We start from the raw sequence: 23,367 nt of genomic DNA on the forward strand, positions 1-23,367 counted from the left end.
AATACACATGTACAACTGTTGCGTGTTTTCGTCCTTTTTTTGCATGTCATCTTATGAGCTGAACAGAAAAGTTCTCAATAAGAAGAGAATTGGTAGTCCTCTTCATGATGTTCACCCGCTGTTGGGCCAATTTAACACAAACGGTACGTCACCATTGTTAGGTTTTTCTTGTAGGGCAGGGGCCGTGATCAGCAGGTTTCAACTGAGACAAAGAGTTAAAAAGACAAGGAAGTTGTTGTCGAAAGGAGGGGCATTTTTATATCGCTCTTGCAAGTTATGCAACGAGTACTGAAACGTTAAACTGTTCGAGATGTGCACTGAGGTCAAATATATATTTACAAAGTATATTTAAATAGTCAATAGGCAGTTTAAATAGTCATCCAACAAATTTTCTCAAAAGAGGAGTATCCTTCACTTTTTTGTGCTGTTTAATTAAAAATACTGTACAGTATATGCTTCTCTTCCAGACTTCATGCGCAGACGACTTCCACCTCCTGTGAAATAAATCTGTTAAAGAAAGTGTGGACTCTTAAAACACACACACACACACACACACACACACTCAGTCAGTGATACCATGAACATTCCACTTGTTTCTTTGGTTAGATACATATTTGATTAATATAGACGGACGTTCTGCCATACACACTATGACTTTTAAATGAAAGGATTGCAATTCAATTAAAGGGAAGTAAAAAAAACGCGGATGTAGTTCAGTTGATTGCTGGCTTCCCACACTCTTCTAAAGTTTACGTTCCGTGACCCTACCCTAACTTCCATGACGAAGTTTGGATTTCTTTTCCCGTCAGCCAGTGAGAGCGTGACGAAACATGACGTCAAGCAAGCACGCGAGAACTCATTTCCGCCACCAATCCAACATGGCGCCGTAGAGATGTTATTGTCCTAGCATTCGTGCAATCTTTGTTATATCGCCCACGAATAAGCGGAAACGGTCTGACAACATTGGCGGAGGCATGAGAGGAATATCCGGGGATCATGCTGAGATCAACCGGCTTTTTCCGTGGGCTTGACTGTCCGTTTTACACAGAAGACACTGAGGGCAAAGGCAGCGGCAATGGGTGCACCAGACCCTACTGTCACTTCAGGCACAGCCAGCAGAGACGGCAGACCTACGCGGGGGCTACTGTCGAAACCAAAAAGCTCGACGCCGCCCAAAAAGGCGATTTTCAATGCGGTACGTAGTCTTGCTTCCTGTCAAGATACCGCTAGGAAGCCGTTCGGCTTTCAGAACACGTTTGGAAGAGGTATTACGAACCGCGGAGTACTAACAATTTCCCAAAACTCTTTTACAACCATTAACTGTAAACGAACGACATGCTGGTGAATTATGCATCTGAATGCTATTGTGCTACCATTGTGACATTGGTTACACATGATTCATTTCCAATACACAAAGCTGTGTTGTACACCATGTCGTGTGTCTCAGTCATTTTACAGCAACTTGTCTGGGAAAAGACGCGTCCATCATAAATAATGTGAGCTTGTGTTTGAAAAACCTACGTTTCGACTTTAAAATTGTGTTCAATACTACCATAACAATGAAGGCATTGTGTTCATAACCTGGGCAGGTTGTGCATTTGATACCTGGGCCTTTTTAATAGAGACTCTCTTTTCTTTTCAACCCAACTTAATCCACCTCGCTGTGGTACCTTTCTCGGTTCAGAATTGAAATTTTCAACAATACCTGTCCAATTTTCACATCATGTCACTTGTGCACATTAAAAAAAACACGTTCTCATTTATTTTGTAAATGCTTTGGTATAGCCATGCAAATAATGTGAAATTCTCTGCTATTTCCGACATTGTGAATCGATTACGTCATGTTGATTAAATTGTATAATAGGTCTCCATTGAATTGTCTGACACCCTACAACAATTTGGCATAAGTTCATCACAAAATGGTTCCATCAGACAATTTCTAACAAGAGGGAATGTTTGAAGCATTATACCAACCAACAATCAATCAGTTTTCTGAAATAGCTCACAGCAAGTGAAGAAAATAGTTGTCATCTGGTTGAGAATTTGTGACCGCAAGGCCTGGCACATAACGTGTCGGAAAATGCACTGTAATTCCTACCGTGTTGCATGTACACTTTTGCCGAAAGAGAATGTCACGTGTTCACATTTCTATTATTGTTTTTTAATTACTTTTTTGCTTTGTGCTGTGCAGTGTCTTTTCCTTTCTGTATTGCAATGAAATGGTTTGTCAACAAATTGCAGTGCAAACATAAAAGCAAAATTGTGAATGTGCCCAGTCGCTCAATATTATTAGAATATAATAACTTGCAATTTAGAATACTGCTACTGTCATCAAAACTTGAGCGGCAGTTTACATTACGACATCCCTCCAGAGTACACTGTTATATTGACAACATTACTAAGCCAATAGACTCTCTTGTCCATACTCAATCATACAAAGACCTCTCGTTTGGATGGCACTGACATGTTCAACGACACGGATATGTCATGTTTAAGGATTTTGAGAAAGAAAATGGCTTTTGCGGGGGAATCCCAATGTTTTGTTCTTTGTACAAATTGTTTACACCGTTTTGCAAATTTCAATTCTGATCTGAGAAATGTACCAAAGTAACTGAGAAAAATGAATATGACCACTATCACATCACAGTTATAGAAACCATCAATAATATACACCATAATATCAAAGCACACAATGTGCTACATACGTCATCTGAAATAGTCAGAATCAATATCCAATAACTTCACAAAAACATTAAACATTTCAATAAAATGCATCATTCTCACCAGATATAGTGATAATTAAATGTATTACTGTGTGCACATGTTCTGCTAGTTGAACTTGGCTTGCTCTGACTAACTAATCAGAGGATGGAAAAATTCTTGCGTCACTGTGAATCAGTTAGTTGGCCCTGTGAGGTGAATTTAAAATTTGAATGTTAAGCAAACAACACCATGACTAATACAGTTTAAGTGACACTGGCCAGCCCGGTTTAACATAGAAGCACTGATTGGACAAAAACACTTCACATCCACATAGCCTACAGGTATTGGAATCAGTGCAGCCAAAAGAAATGCTATGAAATGAAGAAAATAGACTGATGGGAATAAACCAATTCAATTTCATGGAACAAAGTTTCGATTGAGGTTGTAAATGTAGGTCAGTGCGTCAGTAGAGAAGGCTTTGCCGGTGACGGCTCACCACTGGTTTAAAAAAAAAAAAAGTTTTCACTGAGCCTAATTTTGATTATGAAGCTGTATCTGAGAATTGTAATGGAAAGCAATTATTGTGGCATGTGGACATTATGAATAGTCTTTTGTGTTGGATTCTAAGCGTGCCATACTGTTTTACTGCAGAACAAGGTTATGACCCTTTCAAACCTGAAGTTGTGAGGCCTCAAGAGCATCAGAATGGAACTTCGCCTCGCTCGGGAGACCTCACCGGTGCTCTGGAGATGGTCAACAAGGCCATCGAGGAGGTCCGCAATGAAGTGGAGAGGGAGAAGAAGAAGCTGTTTCGAATTGGGGACGAATCATATAGTCCCAGTAGAAGAGCAATTGCGTCCTCCTCTGATGGTGTTAAAGGTCAAGCAGCAGCTACACACTTGCCGTACGATCCTGGCAGTTATCAGATGACGTCAGGAGGATATAACCCCACCCCTGGTTGTAGCAAGTACACTCTGGATTCGGACACTCGGGGAAGCAATAGCAACTGCATGGAGTATGTTCCCACTTTGTTAAAAAAGAATCCATCGCGGACAAATGCACACAGAGTCACCTCTGTGCCCCCAAGTCCTAAGTACTCAACCAGGACATCTTCCTCCACATGTAAATACACTCTAGATACTTCAAGGCCATCTACAGACATGGAATATGACCCACTTTCCAACTACTCTGCAGGGATCGCAGCAAAGCGCAAGAGCAATGGCAGCGTGTGCAATATTACTGCGGAGGGCAAAAAGACATATAGACACCCCGCATCAGATGATGTCGTGCCGCATGTGAGAGAAACCCCGCAACAGAGCATCGACACAAACAAGTACACTTTTTCTGAATCTGATGGAGAGAGTTCTGGAACCGAGTACAAACCCCTTTCGCTCAGTAGTCTTCAGCAGAGAAAAGCCAACAGCATGACAAAAGTTGGAGACTGTGTGGCGAAGGAGAAGAAAGAAGGGGCTAAGGGTACCCTCCAATCATTGGCGCAGAGGAATAAGGAGCACTTGGAGACAGGGGAACGTTCGGAGCAGAAGATGGGCCCAGAGAAAAAGAAGTTAAAAATTGAGAAGTCAGAGAAAGCAAAAGTAGGCCACACATCTCTTATCCAAAAAAGTAGCAAGGATAAGGGCAAAGAGTCACGAAATAAGTCTCAGCAAAAAGACCAGACAAAAAAGGAAAACAAGAGTCATGGGAAGAACTATGACAGCCGAAAGGATATTGATAAAGTTCAGACTGCTGATAAAGTTAATAAAGAACACAAAAAAAGTGACGGGAAGATGAATCCAAAAACAAATTCCAGCAAACGAGGTAAGGACACAGAGAACCGTGCAAGGGAAAGCAGCAAGTGCAAGGTTTCCGACAAGGAGCGAAGCAAGCAGAAGGAGACGAAACATAAAAACGGTCAATTAGACGATAGTAAAAGAGACAAGGATGGAAAGAAACTTGGCAAAAGCAGCTCCTCGAGCGCCAGCGCAAAGAGCAAAGCCGCTTCCGAACTCAGCAAAGGTAAAATGAAACGCAGTGAAAAGGTGAGAAGCCCGGAGCAGAAACAAAGAACTCTGAGTCACGCTGAACTTTTTGGGGATGAGAGCGCGGAGGAGGCAGAACCGATCGTGGTGGATGATAGCGATGACGATCCGGAAGAAGTACTCGTGAGGAAATCTGCGGACGCTTTGAAGAGGGGACAACTAAATAAGAGGAAAGCCTCGGAGGTGACTCTGTCTTCCTCTGAGTATGAAGATGACAGAGCCGCGGAAGGGAGCGGGACAAATAAAGACGCTGCGATAGACTTGTCACTTTTTCAGGTTGAGTTGGACTTTGACTCCGATCCCTTGGAGGAGTGTTTCCGGATCTTCAATGAATCTAAGGATGTCAAGAAGGAAGACAAGGGAAGGCAAGCTAAGCAGGTAGCGCTCTTACCGAACGTTTGCTATGTTGATTGTGTTGGTCAAACGGTTGGTGTAAACATGTACATGTTGTGTGTGTGCTGTCAGCCACCCAGAGATTTAGAGGAGGACACCACTGAGAGCACTTTAAGCACTCTCTTCCCTGGTCAGAAGAAGAGAGTCTCACACTTTGCTGCCAAAGGAAGCGTAAGTGGACCTCATCCTCCATTGCTTTCCCAATCGTGTGAGCCCCGTTCTAGCCATTTGTTCCCAAAATGCGGGCCCTAGTTTAGGCACCTGCAAAATATTTTGCAGTAAATTAGGATGTATTACAAAAAGTGTGTTTACATTTGAGGATGAGCCAACTGATAAAACAAAGTGACGATTAACTCATTCAATCCCGGCCATTTTCACTGGAGAAACCCCCCTCAATCCCCGCGTTTTACTGGATTTTGACTGATCTTGCAAGGCCCACAGAATATTTGGTTCTAATGCTATATAAACATTCATTTCTATCTTTTTCCATTCTTCAGCAATCGGCATTACAAAATGGCAAAGTTTAATGGAAATGGCGATTCCTGGGCAAAAAAACGGCGAAAACGAGCTTTTTGTAAACGCATGCATTTCAATCACGTGAGGCACCACTGCCACCTACTGGTCGCTTTTTTAACATGATTTACAATGCAAACAGCTTATTCTCATTCACAGATTGCATCAGACTCCTCCTCTCTATGATGCAAAAAAAAGACTTAGACGTACAAGTACGTCCTTGGTAGACGGGGCCAAATTTTAAAAAGACGTACAAGTACGTTTTGTGGAATGAAAGAGTTCATAACTAATTACTCACCTCTACCTTAGGTATGGCTCACTTAAATGCTCTCATATGATTTTATTGTATTATCAAATCAAGTTCACTTATATAGTCCAAAAGTGTCTCAAAGCGCCTCCCAAGCCCACAGTAGATAAAGCTTAGTGACATCCTCCCAACCTGACAGGGAAAAAAAGAGGAAACATTGAGAAGGGACCACAGAAGGAGGGATCCCCCTTCCTGTATGAAGTGGCTGTAATGAAGGTCAAGAGGGCAACATTTAACAGATAATATGGTGCTGTACGATGCTATCTAAAACAGCACGAGAACCCATTTAATGAGGATGATGCGCCATCGGTAGATGCCTTGGGGAAAGTAATTCTTTCCTGAAAGGACCATCACATAAATCTGCATGACGACATTTTTATTTATTTATTTAAAGCAAAAATAATATTATTCCAGGAAAGTCCTTTTTTGTTCCCCCGCGCCCCCCAAAAAAGTATTTGTTTGTATTCTTTTTGAAAACAAAAGGGTGTCTTTTACCAAATAAGGAAAGAACGTTTTGAGAATGAAGTTGATATGATCGTGAAACGTTGACTTTAATATTATGCTATTCTGAATTTATCATAGAAAGACAGCATTTTCAAAAGATGAATAACTTTGATTCACTTACATTTTTTTTTTTTCAAATCAGAACTGTAACTTTTCTCTTAAAAACAGGACTTATTTAAATTCCAATGGCATTTCGGGGCACACATGCAGTTACCGGTACATTTATTTGTCATGAACATTATGGGGGCTTCCTTGAAAAAATGCTCAGGGCAGTCATCAAGGACGAGAAGCACTCCTGATCATCGCAGCACTGTTTTTTTGAAGTGAGACTTAAACAAGAAAAGATTGGCATCGTGAGATGTCATTCAAAATACACCCGATGGATAAAACGTTATTTGAAACAGCTGCAAATACTGATTCGGTAATAAAATGCGCAGTTGGTCCGCCATTTCCAACTACCACTTCCCTTCTTCTGGGAAGAATTTGCTGACGAGATATTGGGGCGTGTTTATGTGAATGTTGATACACTTGTACCTAAGGATTTTTGTGAGATTGATCCAAATCGGTATTGTTCATCCCAAAGTCCTTTGATGGAGCTTGAGCTCAGGAATTCAAGTTCTTCCACAACAAACACACCTTTTAAAGGGAATGTACTGATTTATGTTGGAAACTGTACAATCCTTTCAAAAGTAATACTGTACATAGTGCTGTGCTTTGTTAGACGCACTAAGCTAAGAGTAAGTCAACTCCATCCGGTCGCTTATCTAACCTGAACCAATATCATATCGTAACTAATTTGTTTTTGTTCCATTGACAGGAAAAAGTTTGTTTTGAATCAAATTCCATCCATTATCTGAGCCCCTTTTCCTTGTTTTTCCTCTTTGTCAGACCGACGCACCTTCCAAGAATGTGGTCCGGCCGTACCGGAGACTCACGGCTCAGGAGGTTTGCTATCAGCGTATGCAGATGGCGCAGCAGCAAGCTGCCCACCTTTCTGCCTCAGTCAAACCACCCTCAGAGAGCACACCCAGCCCCAGGTCTTCAGGAGAGAAGAAGCGGATCGCACACCGTCCCAACCCATTGACAGTATCCTCAAAGACAAGTATGTAATTATCTTTTATTCCTGTTGTTGGTTAAGTTGTGAAAAACTACCTGTGCTCTCCCCCTTGAGTCTTCATATCATTCAATCCAAGAGAAATGTTTGACGAGACTATTTTGACTGTTTCTAAAATTCCTTGCTCTTAATATTTGGGCAGGTTCTTCAGATGCTGCGCCAGCTGGTAGCCTGCCTCTTAAGACCCAAACCACAGCCGGTATCTTGTCAAAGACCACATCCACCGTTGCACAAAAACGAGTGGCTCACACACCCACTATGAAGGTATTTAACCTCTAGAACAGGTGTCACCAACATTTTTGTGGGTGAGAGCAACTTCATGTGTACCGATTTTGTGAAGGGCTACCAAATTGATACACGTCTGAAATAACATATTTGTCCAAAATACCTTCAATAATATGAGCATGTGTTATTTTTAATACTTGATGATTTAAATTGTCAGACTTTGATCGTGTTTAGAAATGTCTCACAATACTGCCAGTGTTTGCATTTTTAAATCATAATTTCTACTAGCAAATCACAATGTCCAGGCACTGGCGGGCTACTCAAGTGGTCTTCACGGGCTACCTGGTGCCCGCGGGCACCATGTTGGTGACCCCTGCTCTAGAATGCCGTATATACATTGCCCCCAGGATATACCATATTGACCCGAATATAAGATGGCCCTGATTATAAGGCGACCTCCTCTTTGTCAAGACTCAAGTTTGAAAAAAGACTTTTTGAACACCAAATTAATTTTTATACAGAAAATAATTACAGTACATCTGAAACAAATGATTATAACAATATATTTGAGAGAAAAAGCATGTTATTTTGCCTCATTCAAATCTTAATTTCTGAACATTTAAATATGTAAACTAAAATGCAATCACATTCGTAAATGAATGGCTTCTGGTTTTTGAAATGTAAATTACACCATTACTTCTCCTCAGCTGCCGGTTAACCTGGCAGATCTTCGACCCACTTTTCTCCAGATTGTCGCTACGTTTCTCCATTTTCTGTTATCCCTTCAATTATTTTCTTCTCTTTTCTTTCTTACCACTATTTTTTATTTTTCTTCTTCGTGCTCCCGCTATTTTTATTTATTTTTATTCTTTGTGACAGTGGTTCACTTTGGCCTGCGGAGTCAAGTTCAGCATTCGCTTCAATGATAGCTGGCGCTATCTAGCGTCGTGAATGGGTATAATGTCTAGACCCCGAATATAAGACGACGCCCACTTTTTCAGTCTTATTTCAGTGCAATAAACACAGTCTTATATTTGGGCCAATACGGTATTGTGCCGCGTGAGAGCAAAAAATTGCAATTACCACTTGATCAATGGAGTGTAAACCCAGCCCAAGTCTAATCTAACAACTTTTGATTGTTGAAAGGCTAAAATCAGGAGGTGAAAATTAGGCTTAAGAATGGGTATTTTATCTATTAAATGTGCTCCAATGCCAGCACACTCCCTCTGTTCCCTCAGAGTTCTTCAATGAAGCGTCCCATCATCCCCATGGAGTTTGGGGCCAAAATCCCGACCATGATTCGCCAGCGCTACCTCAACACTTTCATAGACGAGTGCATCAAATTCTGCCCATCAGAGGATATGGCCTTCCAGATGGTAGGACTGTCATAAAACTCTAAGCTGCTATCTCAATTGGTTTAGTTGTGTCATGTTCCTTGATGACTGTTTTTCTGCCACAATTTGTCGATTACAATACAATACAATACACGCTGATTTATATAGCACTTTCACAACAGCGACAGCTGTAACAAAGCGCTTCACAAAATATTTAATGATTGAAAGCTGTTATTTCTTGCCAGGGCCTTGATAAGGAAAAGACGGTATATGAGCGCAGTAACAGCAAGAAAATCTATGTCAATGTGGCTGTCAACATGCTGAACAAGCTCCGAAACAACAGCACCCCCTGCTCCTCGCCTGCCATCAGTATGTCAGCACAATCCTACATACTGTATACGTACACAAATAGCGGACACCATGTACCGTGTACTGAATGTATCGCTATGATTAGGCAGGGAATATAGCTCTGTTTATACTCTTAACGTATATATCCATGTTGCTTTACAGAGGAGGCAGGTTTACTTGCTTCCCGGAAAGCACAGTCTCACCAGGAAGTTCTGGGTGGCCGCCTTGCAGCTACGACCAGTTTCACTGTCAATAGGATGGGTAAACAGCTAGAAGAGAAGCTCAATGGTGAGGGGTTTTGCTTTTATCCACCTTGTTTCTAATTGACTGCAATAGAATTCTTTTATGCCCAATTTCTTTAAAGGAGACATGTTTGATCATTTCATGCAGTGACTTCTCAGATGGCTTCATGACATTGGACATTTAAGTATGATAGTGCCTCTCTGCACGATAGTGTGTCAGACTGTAGGCCGGTGGCCAGACTGTTACCTCAGAGTGAGATGGAAGTGCAGAATGGCTTATTCATAGACGCATTTTTAGAAGTACTGTAGGTGGGGAAAAACCCCAATGATTTACTTGGTAATTACATTTCACACTTGAGAGATGGGCAGGCTCTCCAGAGATTCAACTGCCGCACAATTTGTATATAAGCCATTCGTTACAATGCCAAAAAGAATCTCCTCCTTTCCTGAGTACTAAATTTACAACGCATTCCAAATTGTGCAAATTATTATCTTTTTGTTTGATTTTTTAACTAGTTAATGCAATTGGCAGTCATCACAATTTTCAAGTCATCATTTGTTATGAAAATCATTTGAATGTTTTAAAACAAACCTCCGGTGTTTGTTTGTTTTCTTCTTTCTACCCACAATCTTGCTGCTGTAGACTGTAAATTTGTGTGGGACAAATAAAGGATATCTCAATAATGACAGTTTATTTTTGTTAAATAAAAAAAGATTTTGTTCGAATTCACAATTTCAAATTATCAAGCACTGCAGTTTTTCAAGGCAGTTTATATGTCGTTAAAAAAAAAACTAAAAATAGTGATTTGTTGAATTGCCAGCATCAGGAGGTTATTATATTTGCCGAAATCAAAAGCTATTTCAATCAAAAACATCTTAAAAGGTCATGTTACATTTTAACATTGCACCTCTTATTTGATAGCAGCTTTACAAGTCTTGCACCCATTGAACTTCTCTGCATGAATTTATTTGCAGGGTATCAGAATAGCCTACCGAAGCTGCTGTTTGGAAGTGAACTGTCCAACTTCCTAGATATTTGCTCGAGGATGTTCCAAAGGTTCTGAGCAAGGTTGAGGTCAGGGTAGGATGGGGACCATATCATGAGTTTCTCCCTTTTACCCCCATAGCAGCCAATGATGCCAAGGTATTCCTTGCAGGATAAATGTGTTCACTTGTGGGTGCAATGTAACCCTGGATGGTCAGGATGGATGGAATTGTGTATTGTTGGTCGATGGCCAACATTTCCCAAAAAGGATGCAACGTTGCCACCGAGATAGCGATGATATTTTGAGTCGGAATAAAGGCAAAAGAGCTGGTTGGCCACCTTCGGGTCCCTGAAGGTGTGAAAATAACCTCAGGAAGGTATTTGGAGTTTCTGACTGACTACTTTCTTTGATGCTAAGAAATAAAGATCAGAACTTTGTGAAACAAAGTCCTCTTTATGCACGACAATGCGCTGTCTTATGCTGCAAGAAATTCCTCTGTATCATGGAATGCTATGGTATTCAAAGAAGAGAAACCTGTCTGTGGGCCTCCATCCTCCCCTGATCATCAACCCCATTGAGAACCTTTGAAGCATTGTCAAGCAAAACATCAATGAGGTTGGGAGGCAGTTGACATCCAAGCATCAGCTCTCGGAGGCTATTCTGACATTGTTGAAAGAAATTCAAACAGAAGCTGTCCAAAAACTCACAAGTGCAATGGATTAACAACATTCACTAACTTTTGGGAACTGAGGACACTCATTGTTGAAGCTTTGTAGGTGGAATTATTTCCCATTCATGCTTGATGTACAGCTCGAGCTGTTCAATAGTCCGGGGGTCTCCATTGTTGTATTTTAAGCTTCATTTTGCCCCGCACATTTTAAATGGTGGACAGGCCGGTCGAGTACCTGCACTCTTACTACGAAAGCACGCTGTTGTAACACGTGCAGAATGCGGTTTGACATTGTCTTGCTGAAATAAGCAGGGGTCTCCCTGATGCTTGGATGGCAGCATATGTTTCTCCAAAACCTCGATCTACCTTTCAGCATTAATGGTCCAGTACACAAATACGGAAGTTACCCACGCCTTTGGCACTAACACAGCCCCATACTATCACAGATGCTGGCTAATGAATTTTGCGTCTCTATCAGTCTGGATGGTTCTGTTCCTTCTTGGCCCTGAGGACACCATGTCTACTATTTTCCAAAATAATTTGAAGTGTGGACTCGTCAGACCACACTTTCCAACTTGTCACCAGTCCATCTTAGATGAGCTCGGCCCAGAGAAGCCAGCGCTGTTTCTTGGTGTTGATAAATGGCTTTAGCTGATTTTTATCATCTGTCCCAGCTTTTTAAGAACGTGTTACAGCCGTTTAGTTGATGTTTATTTGCCAAAAACAAACCATGTTATCACTTTGAACTTTAAATCTTACCTTTGTAGTGTATTCAATTAAATAAATATAGGTTGAACATCATTTACAAATCATTGTATTTAGTTTTGGGGCGGCCCGGTAGTCCAGTGGTTAGCACGTCGACTTCACAGTGCAGAGGTACCGGGTTCAATTCCAGCTCCGGCCTCTCTGTGTGGAGTTTGCATGTTCTCCCCGGGCCTGCGTGGGTTTTCTCCGGGTACTCCGGTTTCCTCCCACGTTCCAAAAACATGCATGGCAGGCTGATTGAACACTCTAAATTGTCCCTAGGGGTGAATGTGAGCGTGGATGGTTGTTCGTCTCTGTGTGCCCTGCGATTGGCTGGCAACCGATTCAGGGTGTCCCCCGCCTACTGCCCGAAGACAGCTGGGATAGGCTCCAGCACCCCCCGCGACCCTAGTGAGGATCAAGCGGTTCGGAAAATGGATGGATGGATGGATGTATTTAGTTTTTGTAAATACAAATAGTTTATCTCCACATGTATCCCCACTGTACAAAAATCAAATTTTAAGTTATATTTGCACTTGGCCAGCTTGCCAAATTTGCAGTAAAGATTCTGCTTATTTCCAGTGCCTGGCTTGCCTATCGCAATGCACATTCAATCTATTTCTTCACGCTGCGATCCAACCAGAATGAGTCTGCGACCCAAACCAGCTCAAAATCAATCCAGCTCAGTCTGTTTTCTTCACGAATTGAACATTTTGCTTTGCCACACTTTAGGAGCTGCACTTTACAGGAAGCTGAAGGCATATTTAATGACAGAGGAGCAGCTGCAGGAACACGGATACCCTCGAATAAACCCCAACGCTGTTGGGAAGGCTGTTCTCTGCAACCTCCCAGAGAAGAAGGTCATCATGGACCGTAAGTATCTGTAGAAGTTTATCTAATCTGATGCAGGTGTTCGTTTTGGCAAGTTCAATGTGATTCCATGATTCCATAACACCTGCTTCCATAATTTTTCTTTCCTCACAATTTAGAAGTTCCACATTTTTTCCCTCCTTTGCTTGTTGTAAATATGAAACTGTTAATGACTACCACATTTTTTTCTTCATTTATTTTAGTGTTTCTTAAAGCCAGAAAGTTGCCATTTGAAATTACCTTCGTTTTGTGTCATGTTTGTGAACTGCTCCTCGCCTACAAATTTAAACAACTGAACGAACATCCGCTGAGATTGGTGATTTCACCATTTTTACCAGCGGTGATATACAGTGCGAGTGTAAGATTAGATTTGAGTGGGAGATGAGATTATTTTCCCGTGCTTTTTGTCCATGGTCTTTCAGACGACTAAATACTCTTGAATATGTTTGTAGCATTCACCAAGATATGCTGCAGATGTGGTGCTGAGTATAAAGTCAATGCCAAGGGTAACTGTCTTCGCAAAGAGGAATGCGCTTTCCACTGGGGACGTTTGCGCAGGCAGAAGGGTAAGGTGTTTGTTATATTCATCCATGTAAAATGGTTATCACTCATGTTTACGTCAATCCCCTCTCTCTGTCCTGTTGTGGCAGTGGCTGGAGGCTGGGAGACCATGTACAGCTGCTGCTCCGCGGCCGTGGGCTCTCCAGGCTGCCAAACGGCCCAGGTATCTTCCGACATCCAAAACCCTCATGAACATTTCAAAGCCAATTCAAAGAGCCTTTCTATGTATTTTCAATTGTGTAAATCAGGGGTGTCAAACTCATTTTTGTCACGGGCCACATCGTAGTGACCGTTTCCCATGGCGGGCCGTTATGACTATGATAACATATAATGAAGTCAAGAATAATGGTTCACTCAACGACTGTTTCAATTAGTGTAATGAGGGATTCGGTAACATAAAATCCTAACAAAATCTCGCTGATTTATTATACATGAAAAGTTGAAGTTTTAGTACAGATTTTAGCAATCATCGTAGAAGTTGACATGTTTGATTTGCTTTCGCGGGCCACATAAAATGACATGGCGGGCAAGATCTGGCCCCCGGGCCTTGAGTTTGACACCTGTGGTGTAAATGAATCCCCATGTATTTGATGAATCTCTCCCCACTGCACGTTTCCACAGCAACATGTTCAAGATGGGCGTAAGGAGTCATTAGATGGCTATGTGACGACGTTCAGCAAAGATCTCCCGGTAGATGGCAACGGAGGAGTGTTTGCCTTGGATTGTGAGATGGTAGGTCAAATGGAATAACTCAAAATTCATTTCTTCTCTAATGACACAGTGCCATGTTGTTCTCATCCGAAATGTTTCTTTCCCTTGTTTTGTGTTCTTGTCAACCAGTGTTACACGAAGCAAGGCCTGGAGCTGACAAGAGTAACAGTCATAAACTCAGACTTAAAAGTCATCTACGACACGTTTGTCAAACCTGAGAGCAAAGTGGTTGACTTCAACACACGGTGCGTTTTTCCCCTAAATCGTGAATTTTGCTGGTACTGGAGTGGAGATCTGTTCGGTGTAAAACAGTATTGTGAAGGAACCACTTGTTTTTGTTCTTTGACAGATTTTCTGGCGTGACAGCAGAGGACTTGGATGGTGCCACCATCACCTTGAGAGATGTTCAGGCTGTGCTGCTCAGTTTGTTTAGTGCTGAGTCCATCCTGGTGGGACACAGCCTGGAGAGTGACCTCCTGGCTCTCAAAGTAAATCTTTTTTTTAATTTTTATTTTTTTTTATGAACATATATCATTTGATGGCCATGTGCAAGTCACCAGAAGTGACTCATATAAATCAGCATTGGCACGTCAAGCTATCAAAGCAACATAATCGACTGTGAGCTAACCATTTTATTGATTATGCAGTCAAGGCTCCCACATTTGGTAGCACATTTTATTGAGTTTGACATACTGTAGTCAGTCATGATAGTACTAATACATACAACTGTTTAGCGTGTTTGTTTGATGAATGAATATTGTTAATATAGTGTGCATGCCATTTTGATGGATAGACATTTAGTGAGTATGTTGATGAATCGGAATTAATCCTAAATTACAGCATGTGCCTGCAGTGCCCTAATTTGCATAACATACGCCCATTTTCTTCCCAAACAGGACATTCATTTGACGGATCTCAGCCAATGGGCAGAGGTTATTAAAAAACAACAACAACAAAAAACAATTGGAGAGCCATTCATAGTGTTCTCAATCTTTAACCCATTTTCAAAAGGTTCATATCATATCATCGGAAAGCTAGTTGAGACATAGAACTTGACAACATTAACAATGATGGCGATCATTTCTAATTAATTTTGAATATTAGAATGCTGGACACACAACATGCATAGAACAAATAAACTATGAGGCGAGCAATAGACGCTGCGCACCCTGTTAAAATAGATGCTAAGGGATAAATATAGCACAGCAAAGAGGCACTTGTCGTTTATGAAAGTCATACCCGTCTACCAAATCGATATGAAAACTGAATTCGAGCGGCTCAATTGATTTCCAGGTCCAGCGTAGTTGTGTGGTCTGCTCCTGAGTGTAGGCGTCCAACAGACAGCAGATACACTAATATACTGTCCAGTACAGAAACACATATAAGCACTTAAACACAACGAGGGTAAAAGTGTCCTTTTCATGTTTATTTCGGACATTAGTCAACTCATTTGCAACATCTCGATTTAAGTTATGACTGTTCAAATTATTCTTCGTGTTTATATATGACTGTAATGCCACTACATTGTGTATATGGGTTAAAATGTGTTTTTTTTCTTACCTTTTTTCCGAAGTTGGTCCATCATGATTTGTGCATATGCATTTTCTGAGGCTGTTCTAAATTTGTTTGCAGAATATGCACAAATTCAAGCCAAAGGTATTGAATGAATCACATATTGGTGCGGAAAACTGTGCGTGCGCACATTTAGTAAATGTTATGAATTTGAGTGTGAATGCCGGTCTTTGTTTGTGTATACGTGCCCTGTGACTGGTTGACCACCAGTACAGGGCATGTAGTCTGCCTTTCATCCAAATTAAGATGGGATGGTAGATATATTTTTTCCCACACTGATTATGAAAACATTTGCCATTCCCCGTTTCTGCCTTTATCCATTTCAGCTCATTCACAGTTCAGTGGTAGACACAGCCATCGTGTTTCCTCATCGACTTGGTTTACCCAACAAACGTGCCTTGAGGAATCTGATGGCCGACTACCTCAAACGCATCATCCAGGACAGCGGTGAGAGAAGTTGCACAGACTAAGCCGCAGTGTTTGACTGCACTGAGCTTTATAATGCCGTATCTTCTTGATGACTTAATGATCATCATTGAGTAGTTAAAACAGAGAATTAGACGTGTAAATACGTCACCATGATGTAGTGGTTAAATTGTTTAGTCGGACGAGTTGTTGTTGACTTGACGACTCTTCATTGATGTTTAAAGCTTGAATTCGGCTAATTGCTAATCACATGTTTTTGGCATCTTGTTTTCTACTAAGCCAATTTACACACAATACTTACTATGGTGTTGTTGTTTTTTGTCTTTTTTTTTTTTTTACATAAAAACTACCGGTAATACTAAAACTAATGAAAATCAAGCATTTTGGGGAAAAAAATTAAAACTAATAAAAACTGATAAACCTGCCCTGAAAACTAATTTAAACTGGCACTATTTCAAAAAACAAACAAAAACCTCAAAATGGACCCCCCCCCCCCGCCCCCCGCAACTTTAATGAAAAATTCAAAACTATAATAACCTTGGCTGTCACACGTCGCAGTAAGCCATATGGCCATATCATACTACAAGCGTGTGTAAATATTTTACCAAATAAGAGGCTGGAAATATAGTTACTTCAAAATATAGAATTCTATTCTGCAATATAATAAAAGCAAAAGTGAATTAAAAACAGCGAAACAGAGAAATGCTTATTATTTCATTTGAACATCTCTTTGATTCACTGCATCAAACAGCTGTATCTTAAAATGTTGACACTCTTATGTCACTAAGGTAACCAAAATATTAGAAACAGCTCAGTATGATGCAGGACAGCACAATACTGTAACTTACAAAGAATACCTCCGAGAGTGGCAGTCAAAATCGAGCATTATAATCTTCAGAAAGGATTTTTTTTTCATGCAGCAATTATGTTGAATCTCTTTAGATTGGATGTGCGGGTGTTCATCGTGTTGAGGATCATTTGGGTAAAGCTTCAAGGCCGGAATTCTGACTGCGAAATGTTGCCAGTAGATGTCACCAGTGTATGCTTTTTTTAAGAAGGAAAAAAAAACATGGCATGGAAGCCATTATTACTTCATAGATTTCTTAAGTGTTGAATACATTACATGACATTTTCCAATCTGGTTAAAAGCAGCACACTCTCTTTTCTGTTTTTACAGTTGATGGCCACGACTCGAGTGAAGATGCCACCGCCTGCATGGAACTGATGATATGGAAGCTGAAGGAGGATGCAAAAGTCAAGAGATGACCTCACGCCACCCCTTCAGGCCAAAGATCACGCCGAGGAAGGGCATTTGGAGATGTTGAGACAGTTCAGCCCAGTTTTGAGCACAAACAGGCCAGAAGAACCTCTTGTTGTGGCTTCTTGCCACTAATGGAGATAAGCAATAGGAGCCCCCATTATCAGTGTTACTTATATTTATAATTCAGTCCTCATTTGTGTGTGAGTCAAAGTGCATTTATTTGTCGGTTTCTTGAAGCCGTTCTGACGCCCACGGCCTCAACAGCAATTGGAGAATAAAAGACTTGTGTTGCCTACAGGAGGACGAGGAGGATTATTATCATTTCTATGGCAGGCTAAATTGTACTCGAGGAAAGCTCTTGACGCGTCTCGAGTGCGAGTTCTTCATCTGGGTTAACATGCGTTTACTTCCAGTGGTAAGAAAGTCCCTTTTTCCTTGTTGTACGTAAGTGCATTGCTCTCTTGGTCTCTTGGAACGTTACCATGGAAATGCACTTGCTGGTTTTCCACATTGCACCGATGTCCTGTTTGTAAGAGTCAAATTGTTTCAAATGACTTAACTTATCATACTTGATTATATTCAGGAAACACATTGTGTTTGCTCCAAACTGTTTAATGCATTTACACAAAAGGCACTGTACTTTTAAATACCATCTTTGCCATGTGCTGTGCATGAAATAGAATATTAGGTAACATACATTTCTTAGTTTATTGTCATTGGCCTGCACAAGTAAATTCAGTCTCTATGAGGTGCCCTGTTATGTTGTTAGTTCGATAATGACCACACAGACTGCTGTAAATAAGCTCTATGCAGTTTTCTTTTGTATTTCTGTATTTTTGGTTGTTTCTCTTTTCTATTAAAAGGGTATTCGTTAAAAAAAAAATACATCAGTCTTTGTTTGTCTGACTTGCAGAAATAGTTGGCAGCGCTGTCCAAGTACAGCGGAGGACCGACCTCTTGAAGTGCGGCCATCCTGACCGCGTGTCCTCTCAACAGCAGGTGCAGCTGCTGTAAACCTCCTTTCTCCAGCAGATGTGACAAATGGGAGTGAAAGGCTAAAGTGAGAGGCCCATCCTTTGCCGATTAAGCTCCTCACGTCGCATGTCAGGATGCATTTCCCCCGGCTGGGCCAGAGAGCCCAGGTATGAAAAGAGCCAGATAGCTGGGATCAATAGGGACGCACTGTTGCGGTGACAGCGAGGGGGGCTTCCTAGTGTGTATTGACTGTTGCAGAGGATTTCTTCAACGCGTGGAGCAAAGCAGCTTAGAGGGGTCGTCTTCATTATCAAATTCGATCAATGCTCGCCTTTCTCTCACCCTCTCTTCCCCGATCACCTTTGAGTGGTGTGGGTCACGTCGATGTGGGGGCTCTAAAATGGACCCCATGCTGAGGGAGGGAGAGCTCAATTGTCTCTGCGTGAGCCTGAGCAAAGAAAAACTTGACTGAACTTTTTTTCATCATGTGATGTCGCAATTTAAAATACTGACGATTGTGACTACTTATCTAACCGCTATTTAAAGTTTAAATTAAAGTATTAATGATTATGATGATAAGTTTAATCATACTAAAATTAATAAAGTAAAATCCATCCATTCTCTCCCACTTAGGTTGCGTGGGCAGAAGCTGTATTTATTCATGTATTTATTTATTTTAAGCCATTCCGAGGTGGACTTGCTGGTGTTTTTCTAATCATTGTGCTGCTGCATGATGCATTAGCGCTCGAGTTTGAGGGTGCACATTTATAGTTGGACATTCTCCTTCAGGACTTTCTGGTAGACAGCAGAATTCATTGTCCCATCAATCACAGCAAGTTGTCTTGGTCCTGAGGGAGTAAAGCAGCCACAGACCATCACACTGCCACCAGCATGCTTCACTGTTGGCATGATGTTCTTTTGATCAGATGCTGTGCCATTTTTACCCCAGATGTAAGGGGGCCCATATCTTCCAAAAAGTTTAATATTTGACTCTTGAGTCCACAGAGTGTTTTTCCAAAAGTCTTGAGGATTATCAAGGTGTCGTTTGGCAAATGTGAGACGAGCCTTCGTGTCTTTTTGGACAACAGTGGTTTTTGTCCAGGAACTCTCCCATGGATGCCATTTTTGGCCAGTGTCTTTTTTTTTATGCTCCAGAACTTCAGACCTCACTGACCTGAACTGAGGCCATTGAGGTCTGGAGTTCTTTGGATGTGGATCCAGGTTCTTCTTTTGTGACTTCCTGGATGAGTCGTCATTGCACTCTTGGAGTAATTTTAGCTGGTGACATAACATGGCTCTTGCGAATGTTTGCCGCTGTTCCCAGTTTTCAAGATTTGTGGATACTGGCTGTGACAGTGGTTTGCTGGAGACCCAGAGTATTGGAAATGGCTTTGTAACCTTTAACAGACAGATAGACAGATAGATTTCGATCGTGGCATGATGCATGTGTTTCTTGAGATCTTGTTGCCTACTTCAATTTGTCTGCCAGATGATGAACTCAAACCTTTGTGTGTGATTAATATGTAATGAACACAGAAATCAGAAAGGGGCCAAATATTTTTTTCACACCATATTTTTTTAAAACATTATATATATATATATGTATTGAGAGAGAGAGAGAGAAATACACAGTATTTCTCTCTCTCTCTCTCTCTCTCTCTCTCTCTCTATATATATATATATAATGTTTTAATCAGTGGGTGCAGCTGGAAGGCTGCAATGTACATACAGAGGGGCTGCCACATTCACGTTGCAATTCTTTATTTAAGTTGACCCCATTAGACTGATTGTCGCACATCCCTTAAACTAGTCTTTAATCTAGCACTCTGTGCTGCCAATTAAGAGACTGATCTCGACTCAGCCTCCCATATTGATCTGCTTTGTTAAGCTCCTGGGGGCTGAACACATTGTAAGGAGCTAATTGGAAAGTAATAGGGATCAGGATTAGAAAGCAAACATTTCTAATGGGTGTAATTCTTCACATTCAACCCATTACACTCCAACTGACAAAGTTGATGCGTGACGTTGTTGTTTATTGTTATTATTTGTCCCAGAATCCACATCCTGAACCTACATTCATACAATGGTGTTTGTGTATGTGTGTACACTCAGCCAATGTGAGCCTAAGCCTGGAGTGTGTCATCGCCAGTGTCAGAGCTCACAGCATGATCCTGGCTGCTTAAGACCCACTGACCCACCCGCCTGCTCTTCCACTCCGTCTCAGGTCATAGGCCAACCGACCTAATCGATTCGCCCCATGAAGAGCTCTTTAGCTCCTTCCGCCCGCTTGCCGCTCTTCGGCCAAACTGCTGCTGTACCAACATTGCTCTCCCAAAGGCTCCTCAATTGTGTTCCGCATGCCGATTGATCCGATCGCAGTCCGAGGGGGCCTTCCATTCAGATTACTGACAAATAAAAGGTCCCCTCTTGACAGATCTTTTCAATATTAAAATAAAATTAAAAACGCCACTATTGATAACTCATTATAGAAAGCTGAGACATAAGCGACCTTGCTTTTGAAAACATCTGTTAAACAGGCGACATTAACAAAAAAAGAATACAAAATAAAGGAGGTGCATGGATATAAGACACCAGCTCCCTTCTTATTCCAGTCTGCGCTGTATTAGACAACTGTACTTAAAGAACGCTAACGAAGACTAACACTTTATTTATGGACCCTGCGAAAGTTTTCTTTTATGAATTCCTGTCTGCAGTTCAGTTAACTACAAACCCCATTCCAAATGAAGTTGGAATGTTGTGTCAAACATAAATAAAAACAGAATATAATGAATTGTAAATCATGTTCAACCTATATTTCATTGAATACCCTTCAAAGACAAGATGTTCAAACGTATATATTTCCTGAACTTTTTTATGAATTTAACAGCTGCAACATGTTCCAAAAAAGCTGGGACATGGTCATGTTAACAATTGTGTTGTATCACCTTTTCTTTTGACAACATTCAATAAACGTTTGGGAACTGAGGACAGTTGAAGCCCTGAAGGTGCTATTCTTACACCATATTTTTTACACTTCACAATGCACCACTCTTTTTTTAATGAATGACAGGTCAGGACTGCAGGCAGGCCAGTCTTGTACCCACACTCTTTTACTACGAAGTCATGCTGTCGTAACACGTGTCGAATGTGCTTGGGCATTATCTTGCTAAAATAAGCACCCTTGCACACACACAAACGCACGCACGCGCGCGCACACACATGCCATGTTGAGCAACAGCCATAACAACCCCAAACATGAAAGAAACAGAACAACAAATTATATACAAGACTTTGTGAAAAGAAAATCACTGCCTACCTTAGAAGAGACGTGACATGGAAGCATGGGATGCACTTTTGTGTTGAGTGCAGAAACTATCGTACGCACGTGTACCGTTTAAAATGCTTCTCCTGGCGCTTCAGATTCCCATTCTTTGCCAGTGCCATTGGTAAATTGCAGATGAAACAAACTGAATATCCATCCATTTTCCGAACCGCTCAATCCACACTAGGGTCGCGGGGGGTGCTGGAGCCTATCCCAGCCGTCTCCGGGCAGTAGGCGGGGGACACCCTGAACCGGTTGCCAGCCAATCGCAGGGCACACAGAGACGAACAACCATCCACGCCCACACTCACACCTAGGGACAATTTAGAGCGTCCAATCAGCCTGACATGCATGTTTTTGGAATGTGGGAGGAAACCGGAGCACCCGGAGAAAACCCACGCAGGCCCGGGGAGAACATGCAAACTCCACACAGGGAGGCCGGAGCTGGAATCGAACCCGGTACCTCTGCACTGTGAAGCCGACGTGCTAACCACTGGATACCGGGCCGCCCATACAAACTGAATAATAATAATAAAAAAGATATATTGCAGCAGCTCTGATCGCAAGCTGCAATTGCGGACTGCTGACCGCTAACAACTTCTGGTGATGCAGGTCATGTGCCACCGTAGGTTAAAGGTGACCTGTTTTTTTTTTTTTTTGTGAAAGTGATACTGATACCCCTGAGCATCCTAGCAAAAAAAATAGGTCGTATAAATAACACACACACACACACAGGCACACAAATCTTTTTTCCTTTTTTTCCCCATTTCTCCCTACAGCAGAGGTGGGCAAATTACGGCCCGCGGGCCGTAATTTGTGAGTAAGATGTGAGTGATTGCATTCATTTCATTTGGACTTGAATGACAGGCATTTCAACGTCAGGTGGCTCAGTTACTTGAAGTTGCAGAGCACAGGTAGAGAGGGGGAGACGAAGAGAGAGGGAGAGAGATAGAGGGAGAAATCTTATCTACCACTTGCAGACCTCTGTCAAACAGAAATTCCCGAACAAGGTAAATAAAAAAATCTTATGCATTAAACTTTCTACGACTATATTACATTAACGATCGATCCATAACAACGGAGGTGTACAGGCTATATACCATAGTTGTGTCACTGTTCTCATTTAAAAAAATATGTTATGCTTTTGATCTGTTGATGTTTGGTATGGACTGTCAACATATGCAGTGTTTTTATATGTACTGTATCTTGTGCTGACCCGGCCCACCTGTTAAATTTTAGAAATCAATGTGGCCCCCGAGCCAAAAAGTTTGCCCACCCCTGCCCTACAGCCTTCGCAATCGACTCGGGACCAGTCCGCGGGCTACCGGTCAATTGCAATCGACGTATTGGGCACACCTGATCTGGACAGACGTGTGGGCATCAGTATTTGACAGCTCAGGCTTTGTAAGCCTTCCCGATTAACATTGGAGCACTTGGATCGAGGTTTTTCTTTCCCGGAGAACATTTCGGTGCCAGTTTGAGATTAATGACTGTTGAACATTTAGTACAATTCAGATTCAGATTCAGATAACTTTATTTATCCCCGT

General features: G+C 41.6%; 1 protein-coding gene across 1 annotated transcript; it reads left to right on the top strand.

The window, feature by feature from the left end:
• The first annotated feature begins 865 nt into the window (after window positions 1-865).
• Window positions 866-18,418, top strand: rexo1 (REX1, RNA exonuclease 1 homolog). Its single transcript, XM_086116324.1, has 16 exons — window positions 866-1,195; window positions 3,355-5,120; window positions 5,208-5,306; window positions 7,348-7,561; window positions 7,716-7,837; window positions 9,037-9,174; window positions 9,378-9,501; window positions 9,643-9,768; window positions 12,855-12,995; window positions 13,445-13,558; window positions 13,643-13,716; window positions 14,175-14,285; window positions 14,394-14,509; window positions 14,614-14,752; window positions 16,163-16,283; window positions 17,440-18,418. The coding sequence occupies exons 1-16, from the start codon at window positions 997-999 to the stop codon at window positions 17,526-17,528; spliced, it is 3,693 nt and encodes a 1,230-aa protein (XP_085972450.1). The 5' UTR covers window positions 866-996; the 3' UTR covers window positions 17,529-18,418.
• The last annotated feature ends 4,949 nt before the right edge of the window (window positions 18,419-23,367 follow it).

This window comes from Hippocampus guttulatus, chromosome 7, assembly GCF_054856545.1.
Source record: "Hippocampus guttulatus isolate MCC_2025c chromosome 7, RoL_Hgut_1.0, whole genome shotgun sequence".
Classification (NCBI taxonomy): domain Eukaryota; kingdom Metazoa; phylum Chordata; class Actinopteri; order Syngnathiformes; family Syngnathidae; genus Hippocampus; species Hippocampus guttulatus.